At 33.8% G+C, this 13,838-nt stretch overlaps 1 protein-coding gene across 3 annotated transcripts in view; it reads right to left on the bottom strand.

The window, feature by feature from the left end:
* Positions 1 to 7,280: 7,280 nt before the first annotated feature.
* Positions 7,281 to 13,838, bottom strand: part of LOC110733215 (putative 3,4-dihydroxy-2-butanone kinase) — a 31,565-nt gene continuing 25,007 nt past the window's right edge. For all 3 annotated transcript variants that reach the window (XM_021913228.1, XM_021913227.1, XM_021913229.1), the window contains 7 exons: positions 13,235 to 13,378; positions 13,101 to 13,144; positions 11,489 to 11,572; positions 11,293 to 11,366; positions 11,112 to 11,224; positions 10,931 to 11,026; positions 7,281 to 7,785 (listed from right to left, as the gene is read on the bottom strand). In XM_021913228.1, coding sequence (XP_021768920.1) covers positions 7,660 to 7,785; positions 10,931 to 11,026; positions 11,112 to 11,224; positions 11,293 to 11,366; positions 11,489 to 11,572; positions 13,101 to 13,144; positions 13,235 to 13,378 — 681 coding nt within the window. In that variant the 3' untranslated portion in view covers positions 7,281 to 7,659. The remainder of the gene's footprint in view (positions 7,786 to 10,930; positions 11,027 to 11,111; positions 11,225 to 11,292; positions 11,367 to 11,488; positions 11,573 to 13,100; positions 13,145 to 13,234; positions 13,379 to 13,838) is intronic.

The following is a 13,838-nucleotide window of genomic DNA, read 5'->3' as shown; positions in this document are numbered from 1 at the left end:
TGGTATTACCACCACTTAACTGATTGTGTGTAGGAATCCGTTAAGTGGGCCCATAAGCCACGTGTCGTGTTATTATTGGCCAAAAAAAGAAAAACCTAAAACTACCCAGCCACCACCACCGCGCCACCACCGCGCCACCACCGCCCTCTCCCCAACCCAACACTGCCTCCCCGAACCCACCATCAGCGTCGCACCACCGGCCCCAACCCACCTGAACCCTCCCCCTCCCTTTACCGCAACCTTGTCGCCCCCGAAAAAATCGAAACCCAAAACCCTCATTCCCCAAAACGACCACGAATCAGGCCACAAATGGCCAAAATCGGCCGGTTTTGGGGCTCAGTGGCCTTAACCGGCCCATTTCGGCCTTTTAAGGCCGGATTCGTGGTTGTTTAGGGGGTACGAGGGTTTTGGGTTTGGTGGTTTTTGGGGGCAACATGGTTGCGGGAAAGGGAGGGGGAGGATTCAAGTGGGTTGGGGATGGTGGAGCGACGCAGGTGATGGTTTTGGGGAGGGCAGTGGTGAGTTGGGGGGAAGGCGGTGGTGGCGGGGGTGGCGTTGTGGTGGTGGCTAGGGTAGTTTTAGGTTTTTTTTATTATTTTTTAATTTCTTTTTTTTAAAACAAATAAAATGTTGACACGTGTTACTGTGGGCCACACTTAACGGAATTTTTGGATGGAAATCCTTAAGTGGTGGTAATACCAAATTATTGGAAATTTATCTATTGTTAAAATCTTTTTTTCTTATGGGGATGTTATAAATCAATTTTCGCGTTTTTGTGAGTTGTTAAAATCTAAAATTTCCTTTTTTTTTTACAAAAAAAAAAGGTGTTACCAACCTCTTGTCGTTTGTGGTTGGTGTGCTCTTTGTACTGCATTCATCATTAAGGTAAATGTATATTTTGGCCAAACAATTGGCATACATAGTGGTTTTGCAAATATAGCATTTCAATTAGATGGTTTATTATTTTCAGCCTTGTTTCTCCTTTGTATAAGGATGAATTTTCGCATTATCCTTCCATACCTTGCTTGATCTTGTTTTGCATACGTTTCTCCTTATAGCTTTATTGAAACTTTAAATTTGTCTGAGAAAAATTTCTTTGCAAGGTATATTTTTTAATGTTAATACAATAATTATTAAAATATATTGAAAGAAGTAATTCAAAACATGTTTATATAACCCTATAAAAATTTCTTTGCAAGGTATATTTTTTAATATTATGATACAGTAATTATTAAAATATATTGAAAGAATTAAACTCAGTAATTCAAAACAATAATTTTTTGGCTTTCCATCTTCTCTTAGGGCTCTATTCTCCCAACACATATCCATATAATGGTGTTTCAAAATCTTGAAATTCATTTCCTCTTAAACTCAGTTTTTGCATGCATGCATTGTTTTTATTTTATCTTCTATTCCAAAGCTGCACTTCTTCCTGTGATGTGAGTAGGCCTCCTTCAATTATAATGATTAACCTTAGATATAGTTGTCTTTTAGAATTGGGGTTATATGTTAGTTGGGAGGTTGAGAAATTAAAATGTTGAGTATTGATCTGTGTGTCATGAGGTTTTTTATTCTTTCTAAAAATTGTCAAGAATAATATAACCTTTCACAGTCTTCCAATAATAAAATGACCTTTTGATTATTCCAAAATAAAACGACTTTTGACATGCATCTGTAACACCCTAGAAATTCCTTTCTTTCAAAATACCTATTTTGCTCTTTTTGAAACACAAAATAGGAAAATCTAACACATTACCGCCACCGTGAAAACGGATAAGGCAATTATCAAAGACACACAATGGAAGACTATCTTTAAAACCATTCAAAATAAGTCAACTTAAAAGTCAACCAAACGAAAGTAAAGTCAAATCAAAGCTAAACGAAGTCAAACTACAACTTGAAACCATTGTAGGCCCTTATCAAAACCAAAAAAAAAACTTAAGAATCTTTGCGTTAGTCTCACAAGCATAACATACAATAATCAAAGCAGTAAACCTCATCATAATCTTATGGAAACTAAGCATGATTCGCTTTTCACTCATGCCCATCATGAATATGCTTCATCACCTGAAAAGCTCCTCTCTACTTGTCCTCACTACTCACCATTAGAAATGGGTCATCGTAAGGCCAAATTAAATATAAGGCCAAACAAACACACAAATACATAATCAGCAATGCTGAGTACATAAGTGTAAATAAAACACACTAACATGCTTTCATCCTATCATCACACAACTTACCTTAATGTACCTGTTTACAAGCATACAACATTCAGCATGACTCTATAAATAAATAACTATAATTTATATAGCTTGATTATGCATCGAACGGGTTTCCCCCTAACCTACCCCAAAAAAGGGGTAATAACACAGGAGCTAACAATGCCAGTATAAAAGAATCACTCGTAAGTGGAGGAATTCCTACGCATAATAATAAAAAAGAATATATAGTGTCCTGCACTCCCTGTAGAAGTTATGGTCAAATATAAGTCGCATAACTCCCTCCATATGTTCATACTCAAGGTATATACTTTCCAAAAATTTTGGTGTGTTCTCTTTCACTACTTTACGTTATTTACATTTTATTAAACATGGTGATGACTCACAAACCATAACACAATCAAACATTATAATTATTCAAACAATTAAACATTCAAATTTAATTCTTGAAAAATTAGTGACCACGTAATATTTAATGTTGAACCCTTTTTAAATCTACCTCGGTGTCAAAGACACCTTAAACGCATAACACGTCATAATTCCTATCCCTCGGTGTTAAAAACACCTTAAGTGCACTAAGGCACCAATACATAATTTAATCCTCGTGTACATGGACACTTAAATAGCTCTTTCCTCATGCTTATGGCATCAATAAAAATTATATGAACCATAATAAAATTCTTTTTCAATATTCCAAACCAAATTAAACATTTAGTTTAATTAAACAAACCTTCAAACATGTCAATAATAAAAATATGGTTCAATTACAATATTCCAATATCACCAATTCCAATAAATAATTTATTTCAACCAATCATGCTTCACAAATATTTCACCAAAACCATTCTCAATTCAATCAATCCAATTCAAATCACCAATCTCATTTCAATTCAACCATTCCAACCAATTTCTAGCATGACACTAACTTGGAATCAATTAAATAAATCCAAACATGTTTCTACACGCTTAATAAATTTCCGAGTACGCCTACGTACCTCAAATAAGCTCTTAAAATTGCCGAGTACACTACAACAATTCCCGAACCAAGTATCCTACATAAAGGGACAATAAGTCAATAATACAATATTAATTACACTTGCATACACAATTTTCAGCAACTTAAACTCACTTTAAACTACTTAAAATAATCTGAAAATTATTTTAAAACCCTTAATTAGTCTCTCTTTCAATGGGTAATTAAACCCTTTTATTAAAATCAAAATTTTATTACTTTAAATAAAATTCCAGCAAAATTATTTGATTAAAACTCCCTTAAAAATTTTAGGAAAATTTGCCAAGAATAATACCACCTTTCAGCCATCTTCTAAAAATGGAACCACCTTTGATTTATCTCAAAATAATACGACCTTTGACATAGATCTGCCAAAAATGGAACATAACCGGTTGGTAACCTATTCCAACGGTTTTTTTGTGACATGTGTCACACTGTTATTAGTAAAAAAAAAATTTAATAATTTTTTTTAAACAAAAACTTAAAATTTAAAAAATAAAATAAAATCCTTAAACAAAAAACTCAAATCCAGCCCCTCCCCACCAAACCACCTACCCTCCACAGGAACCCACTAGTGGCCAAACGCCTATTCCCATTTTCGGTCGACCGACCACCTCCCCACCCTCAATTCTGTCCCCACTTCCCTAACATGCCCCCGAAATTCTGGCAGCCTCCCACCTCGATCATGCCTGAAACCATCAATATAAGCCCCAAAACTCCCCCAACACTACCGAAACCACACCAGTAGCCCCTGCAAACCACTTAGCGTCCCTCGAAAATAACTCACAACCAACTAAAACCCACCTAACCTATTCCCTAACACCTACAAACCACCCGCAATCTGAGGTATGGGTTCTGGGTTTGCCTTGAGGTTCGACGGTTTTTGGGGCAGGATCTTGAGGCTCGCCGACGGTTTGTTAGTCCTAAGGTGGGGCAATGTCTAAAGGATCACCAATCTTGAATTTCGCCGGTAGGAGGCCTAAACGGCAAGGGGAGAGGATTTTTTTTATTATTAATTTTAGTTCTTTTTTTTAAAAAAAAAACAAAGATTAAAATCATTATTATTAAAGAAAATGTTAAAATGAAAAAAGAAAAAAGAAAACATAACTAATCACAATGTGACACGTGTCCAATGTAACTTACAAATCAGGTTGCCGGTTTTTTGTTCCATTCTTTGAAGATTGGTGTCAAAGGTCGTGTTATTTTGAGATAAATCGAAGGTGGTTCCATTATTGGAAGATGGCTGAAAGGTGGTATTATTCTTGGCAAATTTCCCAAAATTTTATCAAAACATACTTTTATGGCCAATTAATCAATAGAATCATTAGGTATACAAAAGCCTCAAATTAATTTGTGTAAGAACCCTAAAAATCACATCTTTAATAATTTTAAAACCCCAACTTTATTTCTTATAATCTAAAACATAAACTCCAAACTAATAATCTGAAATTATAATTTGACAACATTAATTAAAACATATTTGATACCAAAATAATCGTGTTTTAGACAATTAAAATAAAAAATCCAAACTAATAAATTAAATTATAAAATAAAGGGGAGAGAGAGAGAGAGAGAGACGGATGGTGGTCGGCGGTCAGCCGACTGGGTCGCCAGAGGTCGATTGGCCGCCGGTCGGCGGCAATAGGTGCTGTGGTGGCGCCACATGGTCAGTGTTCCCATGAGTCACGCACTACATCAGGAAAAAGAATAAGGAAAAGGGAAAAAGAGAGAAAAAGAAAAGAAAGAAAAGAAAAGGAGAAATAAGGGAGAAAATAATTACCTTGACCAATTGACTTTTTGTGTGGGAAATTTTGGGTATTAGAGGAGTATTTATAGTGTATAGTAGGTTAGGGTAAATTTTGGGTTTATTAGAATTATAAGCTTAGATGATGAAAAAGTTGGTCCAACTATAAAAATAGGATGATTTGGTTTATAATGAAAATGGGCTACATTTGGATTAAATACTTATTGGCCCAAATATTAATACTTGATTTATTTATCATCTAATAATTAAACCCAAAATATAATTTATAATTATAATAAATAATATATAAAATCATTAAAATACGAGGTATTACAACATCTACTCAAAATGAAACAAAAAACCGGTAACTTGTTTAATAGGTTAACATTAGCCACGTGTTGCATTATCATTGGTTAGAATTTTTTTACTTTTATTTATATATAAATTTCTTATTTTTGTAATTTGATTTTTAACTTTAAAAATAATAATAATAATAATAATAATAATAATAATAATAATAATAATAAATAAATAAATAAATAAAACACTTCCTAAAATCCCCTCCCTGACTTCCCTGCTCCCTTTCGCGTTCCCGTTCTACCACCCCCTCCCATCCCTAAACCTGTTATGCCACCCCCTCCTATCCGGGTCCGAATCCTCTATCCCACTCACATTTCCCATTCCATGTCTCATTCGTTTTGATTGGTCCACGTCACTTTAAATATCAACATTAATATTAAAAAAATTTAATAGCAAATTAAATTAAATAAATTTTACATAATTTATATTTTAGTCCTTATCTTTTTTTTTTTCTCCTTTACACAATTACGTTTAATTCAATTGCATCATTTTTTTCCTGTATACTACCTCTATAACTCTAGAAGAACCCTAATTTTTTTTAAAAGTTACCTCAATTTATACTTTCTCTAATTGCATCCATAAATACTAAAGCACTACAATTCACTTTAATGGATACTCCACGAGAAGTATTGACAAGCGATTTCGACAATTTACCATACGAGGTATGATTCTTATTGAATTACGTATCTAAAATACTATATGCATATGTTTTGTTTGTTTTTGGTCATTAGGGTAGCTATTAGAGCGCATATTGATAATTACTATTAGTATAAGCCATAGCATTGTCAAAATTATACTGCGTATATAGTTGTTTAGGTTATGGATGATTGTATTTTTATTGATTTTTATATGCGATTTCTGGTGGTACAGAATTGTCATTTTGATAAAGAAATTGGGTCATTACAAACTAGTCGTAGATTATCTTTTGAGGAGCATGAGCAATTGAATGATAATGATAATGTGGTCAATAACTCTAAAAATAACTTTGAAGATAATAAAGTTGAAGAAGATAATTTTCTGCCAAATATGAATGAAATTCACTCAAAGCTGCCCAATGAAGCCATTCCAATGATAGGGATGGAGTTTGCATCAGAGAATATAGCTTATGATTTCTACAACAGATATTCTAGAGCTATTGGATTCGGAATCCGGTTAAGTAAATAAGTTTTATTTTTGTGTGTGTGTTTTCTACATTTTCAATTTCCTAAAGGTTTTGAATTTACAATGAAGTTGTATCTTTACTCAATTATGAATTTTTATAATAATGATTGATATGCTCAGATTGTTTTATCATGTCTATCAAGGATTCTTCTAGAGTTATAGAGGTAGTATACAGGAAAAAAAATGATGCGATTGAATTAAACGTAATTGTGTAAAGGAGAAACAAAAAAAAATAAGGACTAAAATATAAATTATGTAAAATTTATTTAATTTAATTTGCCATTAAATTTTTTTAATATTAATATTGATATTTAAAGTGACGTGGACCAATCAAAACGAATGGGACATGAAGTGGGACATATGAGTGGGATAGAGGATTCGGACCCCTCCTATCCCCACTGCCCATTCCGTTGACTTCACAAGATCCTTTCCATCGTTTGGGTATTGGGCCGAGGTTGGAGGAAATGTGGGGACCGCGTTATGTTGAAGTTTCGGCAGTGATCTTTGAGGGCAGCAAGGAAGAGTGGTTATTAAGGTTACCGTCACAAATGCCCCTACAAAACTAGAAATCACAACATGACAAGTGTCATGATAACTTGTTAAACCGATTGGTGACTATTTAGTTTTTGAGCAGATGTAACGTAAAAGTCGTTTTATTTTAGAATAATTTAAAGGTCGTGTTATTATTAAAAGCCCGATAAAAGATCATGTTATTCTTGACAATTTTTCTTTAATTAAATAATTTGATATAAAACTAATAATTTTGTGTAGCAACACGGGCATATACTAGTATAAAATTAAATCCAATCAAGAGTGAAACACATTCTCCAAGGAAGTCCATGGATTGTAAGAGTAAAATCTGATTGATTCAAGGATACATAGAGGTAAGCAGATGAACTGATGTCAACTGCAGTTGTAATATGCACAAGATTATACATCAATTTAGCTCTGCGGCCAAAAAAGGGGGGTAAAGAAAAATCTTGGCAACAAATAAACCACTGTCAAGTTTGGTAAAACATCTTGACAGCTAATTCTGCTGTCCTATACCAGGAGGTAGCAGCCATAGCACCAGGATCTGGAACAGAAGATATAATATCCCAGGAAGTATAGGTTGAGTGGCCGAAAAAGGGGAAGAAAGAAAACTTCGCAACAGATGGAGTATACTATGTAGTCTGTTGAAGCTTCTTGACAGCCAAAGCTGATGCTTTATACCATGAAGCAGCAGCCATAGCACCAGGATCTGGAACAGAAGCTAGAATATCACTGGAGATATATGTTGAGCGGCCAGCCTGCAGAAAAGTTCCACAGAATCATCAGACACATTGTAAGCAAACAAGAATATGATGAGAACAAATAATTTAGAATGACCTTTTCCAATGTTGCACCCTATTTTTAAAAGATTACTGCCATATACTCTGATATTTATTAAAGTGAAAAATCCCTCTAAAAGTCGAAAGAGTGACTACTAGATCATGATTTTGTTGCACAAAATACAGTATTAGTAGGAATAGGGAATCCAACATGTTCAACCTCCATCAGTAAACAGAAATTTAGTAAGATAGTTCATTCACAAAGACAACTTTTAGATTATAAGGATCGTCTCTTTTCTGTTATCTATGTAATTGGGAGGTATCTTCCCTCAGCTAACATAATCCATCAATCAATTTGGTGCCTTTCTTGCTACCTAAACAGATTCTTTCTTGACATAGTTGCACAATACATAGCAAGTGGCTCTTTTGGAGGTTTAAGCCCATAAATATGGTCAACTCTCACCTTCTCACATGTTAGTTATGTACTTACATCCTCACCACAGTGTTTTGTCAAGAATATGATTAGCAGAATAGATTCTGGTTGTACGATAATTTGCCTCAAGTTACCAGTGTCCCTTTTTAAACATATATTAAACTCATCAATCTGGAAGGCTTGAACATTACAAGGTTTCAAATTTAAAAATTAAGTTTCTCTAGTGTAAACACTTCTCACATGTCCATATGCAGCACATATAATGAACCAAAAGAAAAATCACTAACCAGCAGCTCAAATTGATGACCCTATCCTTCTTACCTTCTAATTTACAACCGTTTATCATGTGAAAAGAGGAGAAAAAAGGGAGAGCTAAACAGGGGTTAAAAAAAAATGTGTGTTCCTTTTTCTGAAACAAGTAAATCACTTCACTATCTCGGCTTTTACCCATCAATTTTTAGTTGTCCTTTTATTGTAGAAGAATCAATCTTGACTAGTTCCAATTCTTGGACAGGATACAGTACCTCTTCAACATAAATAACCATGCTTAAAAACTGTATTTATTTGCCTTTTCTCCTCTATCCTTTCTTTCCCCGTCTATCTCAAGCAAGAGCCTCACTGCCACTATCCTATTGGCAAGGCAATGGTAACCAACTAAGTCCTCATCCTCTTCATAAAGATTCATGACTTAAAATCTCACCTCTTCCCTAAATATGCACTTCGGTCTCATCCTTTATTACAGCTACCGAAAATTGGCCATCAGTGGGAACAACAAATCCACTCAAGTATAGAAAAAGCACCCACACTCAATTTGTGAATAATGCTTTTCATGCAAGTATAAACCCTAGATCTGATCTGTAAGAAGAAAGTTCCCATTGGTTGGCTACTTGGCTAGACAAAAGAAGATGACCACATTGACCAGTACCCGTATGACTCTTTCAAGTGTAAGAACTGTACTTGCACCACTTAGCTTTTATCCCAAATCAGATCAATCAACAAATGATAAACCCAGTTTTAATGCATTCGTGTAACATAAGTAATATAGAATCCTCCTGAAAGTAAACAAAACAAGCCCCTCAACTAACCAAGAAAAAAAGGCAAGAGTACTACAAAGATGCCCAAAACACTGCAGTAAAATGGTTTCACTCAGTTTTATTAACTATTATTTATGGGAATACATTTAGTCACATTGAGCCATGTACCACTTTTGCACATTCATATTACCCAAAAAAGTAAAATTGTTTTTACATAACTATAAAAGGCAAACAAGGTATTTGATGAATTTTATCTCAAGTAAACCCAAATACAAGGTCTGATGATGGCCGACTTTCAACATGTGTGGTCTACACAACCGCACAATGCCCTGACAATTGGGTGCCCATGATATTAGACAATGGTTTTCATTAAAAAATAATATTTAAAAAATATTCATACATGATCATATACAAGCTTGCATACAGAATTATTTTGAAATCAGATATCTCTAAATCAATGGTACATTGGTACTGTTCTTAACATCATAATGAGCAATTTAGTCCTCTATCTTACAGAACCTAAACCATGCACCGCAAACTTTTTATTTCATTTCTTTTAAAGACCCCATATTATCTATGAAATTAGTAGATTATATAATTTGCAAAGTCAAATGGACTAAACAGAACTAGATGTTAATGTAGAGTCAAACGGACCTATAAACTAAAACCAAATGATCAAATAGACCAAACATAGAACCAAATAATCACTAGGTTGTGTATGAATCTCACAAACTCTCAAGAATTATATCACAGAACTTTAAAGCTATAAATCTCAATCACTCACAAACAAATTAACATATAAGTCTCTTTTTATAAGCAATATAATTCTAGAATAATCTAACAAAAAATTCTAAATCATGTAGAATATAAATAGTCAAAAACTTAATTAGATTAGGAACCTAGCAATAATTAAATACATCTTATTTTTTCTGCAAGTAAACTCCAATTCTATTGCAACATTTAAGGGGTTAATAGTCAGATTCCTAATACAACATCTATACATGACTTATCTTAATGAAGTTGTATTCAAGCCCAATAGCTTTTTTACACACCAAACATCTTTAGCTATCTTACCACTCTCATATCTACATATATCACAATTATCTCAAAAATGATGTTGACTTTAATTCCTGACCAATGCTACTTAAATAAAATAAAACAATAGATAGACTTTTTACAATATAAAAAGTCAAGGATCAAGTTATTAAATTCAATTCCATAAATATTACTCCGTCCGTTCAAAAATTGGTTGAACAATTTCAGCTATAATTTGCCCCACAATATTTTGAACACGTTCTTTTGGGATGATCATAGCAATTATCTATTATTTCTCACGTTTCTTTAAAGTTCACTAACTCCTTTTCACGCCCACTTTTTCCGTTAGATTAACCATAGAAATACCCCACTAAATTTCATCAAATAGATTTTTCAGTTAAAATAATACTTGATAACCTAACAGCAACTATGATCAACTATTTGTAGTGATAAGAGTTTAAAATAATGTGAGACAAAGGAAATAAAAATTGAAAGATTTATAACAAAATATCTCTTCTTTTTTTTCTGGCATTTAAAAGACTATAAGTACAAAACCTCTAGAATTTTTAAACAACTCTGGTGTGATTAAGGTTTAAAAAATCAAGCCATTTGAGAAAACAACCTGTGCAGGCATGTCCTTAGTAGACATTGCACCACTAATAGCAGCTTCAGATGAGAGAACAAAAGCATCGACAGGATCATCCCCAGCATTTAGTCTCTGCATGTAATGACAGAACATTAATTCAGCAGGGAAGGATCTAACTTTAATGGTTCAAAGAGAACACATTCAATAGAAACCCAACCTCTTGAAGTAATTCTGAAGCTGGAATAAGAGCATCTAACAGTGTGCGGTAGCCAGCACTCGCCCCTCCATACTTACTCACAGCAGCGATAGCAGCCTGAAGTGCCGACGCCCCTAATAAATAGCAGTTGTTAATGAACTCATATCTATGATTGACATATTTAAACAGATTTCAATCTTACATTCTTTAGATGTAACTGTGCCCTGGTTGGTAGACTTCAATTCAGCATATGCTGCCTTGAAGAGGATGTCATATCTGTTTCAAGAATAAAGCTCAAGTCTCAGTGCTTAGAAAGACCAAGAAAACAAAAAACAAACACGAACTTGCCGCATGTGATAAGGGGAAGCTAAGATAAGCAGAAGGGAAAACTACCATACATTATACCACTTGTCCCTCCCATGACCCTTCTGATAGAAGATCCAATCTCCTTTACAGTCTCTGTTACATCATTCAAAGGATAACTAGATAAAAGTACAAAATATATAAAAAGTTAGAATTTGCGAAAAATTCTTATAAACTATTCATGATAAGAGTTTTTATAAATAACATGTTACATTCAAAAGAGAAAGGACCAAAGGCCCACTGAATTTTTGGAGGAAGTACGTAAATGATATGCATTGGATTAAAGAACTACTAGTAATAAAGAGTTGACACAGTTACCAAAAAAAAAAAAAAAAAAAAAAAAAAAAAAAAGAGAGAAGTCAATAAAAAATCACAAGGCACTATCTTATACTGTTGCTACTCTGCTAGCACATAGAACTCCTACCAGCTATGAAACTCAGGCTAAGAAAAGTGTAAGAATCAATAATATAGCAAGAATCTGTAATTTAATATACTGGGGATAAGGCAGCATGAACCAAATTAGGATCTAGAATTATGCAGGAACATCATAGGACATCATCAAAGATTTATTTATTTATTTTAATAACTAGTTAAAATTGATCTATTAGTCAAGATTCAGAGAATCTAAAAATTTCTTCCAGGTATTTATGTCCTTTTTTATAATATGTTTCTTAGCTTATTTTATACATGTACACTTTGATCAAATTCTCAATCAAAATAAAATATAGATGAATTATTAAATTAATCAAATCAATATAACCATCTAAATATTGATGCATTTAGAGAGAAAATTTGAACTAAAACGGCCACTTTACCAAATAAAAAAATAGACCTGTTCTATTGTTCTCAAAACCTATTATTACATTAAATGCATTGACTGATGGATTTCACTTCCAATCTGAGGCCAACTTTCCCCTCATAAATTCTTTTAAACATAAATCCTACCCTAGTCTACTGGTATATGAAAAGAAAAGAGAGAAACAAAAGATTTGATGGTAAACAAATATAATACAACACTCTCCAAGGCTTCATGTAATCCATTGTTTGCCTGAGCTTTCTGCTATCTAACACAAGTTTGTCGTATCACTTTTCCCACAAATAATACAACACAAGTTTGTCGTATCACTTTTCCCACAATCAGCTTAAGACAAACAATTAAAGTGACAGCTATAATAACCCTCACAAGTAAATGACTTTTCTCACTGATACGTCTAAGCTAAGTACCAAAACATTGACAATCAAATGCTAAGCTCATTCTTGTTGTTTCAAAAACTTACATTCTTTTGAAATCAAGATGAGAATATATGGACTTCCTTTATCTTTTATTCTTATAAGGATCACTGCAATACTAAGCAAGCTTCACCTGAAAAATTCCCCTCCCCCCCCCCAACCCACCCACCCCCTCTTCGTATCCCCATGCATAGTTGGCTTCCTCAACAATAAATCGTAGTGTAACAACACCAAGCATAGAAGTACAAATACCAACTATCATACTGCAGCAGATTAAATCTTCCATGATAAAGGGCATCATGAATGCATAAAACAGAAAAAAGAAATGCGAAAAATAGCAGCAGGAAAATCAAATATGAATCACTTATAGCTTCGTAACACAAAAAAGATATTTCAAGCAAGTCAAAAGTAACTTACTATTTTTTCATGTCTTCTAAAATTGCAGAAGCTCCACGAAACATCTAGAACACTCAAGTTATTAGAACTGTGTGGTGTACATCTCATACTTGCAAGCATGTAAGATACATAGAAATTTAGAAGGAAATACATACAGTAGATCCACAATCACCATCACCAACTTTACTATCCCATTCATTAAGAGCATCCCTCATGTTGATCAATTCACTGGCTGCAGCTTCAATAGCCACCTCAAGAGTATGACAATGTTCACTTAATTCTTGTGGCCGAGTAGAGAGCTGGTGAATCAATACCACAGTCAGCTTCATTAATAGATAAATTAAAATGGGTATTTGAAAATCATGGTACATAGCTTGCTAAAATACTTTCAGTTGATAGCATTGCATGAACTAGTGCGCACTAGTGATGAACAGACGACTGCAGTTAGTTTATAACACAAGTCCATGGTGGTCAAGAATGGAACTGTCAGAGGCTCAAAGAGATTGGTTTTGCTAGGTTACGCAACAGTATAAGAGCCAGTGTACAGCTTGTATAGAGAGAAAAGAACACAATCCACTTTTAAAGCTGTAAAAATTTCTACCAGGTGACGTATCAACTTTGGATTACAATAGAATTATAAAACTTCCAGGTCTATAAATGCAACTTATGATTAACGGTATAGCCATCAGAGCCTCCTAGAAATCTTTAAAACATGGATAAAGCTGCATATAAATGAGCCTCAGGCCACCAAACCTGGAG

This window comes from Chenopodium quinoa, unplaced genomic scaffold, assembly GCF_001683475.1.
Source record: "Chenopodium quinoa cultivar QQ74 unplaced genomic scaffold, ASM168347v1, whole genome shotgun sequence".
NCBI lineage: Eukaryota > Viridiplantae > Streptophyta > Magnoliopsida > Caryophyllales > Amaranthaceae > Chenopodium > Chenopodium quinoa.
The sequence above is the reverse complement of the archived record's forward strand: the minus strand, read 5'-3'. Positions and strand labels throughout refer to the sequence as shown.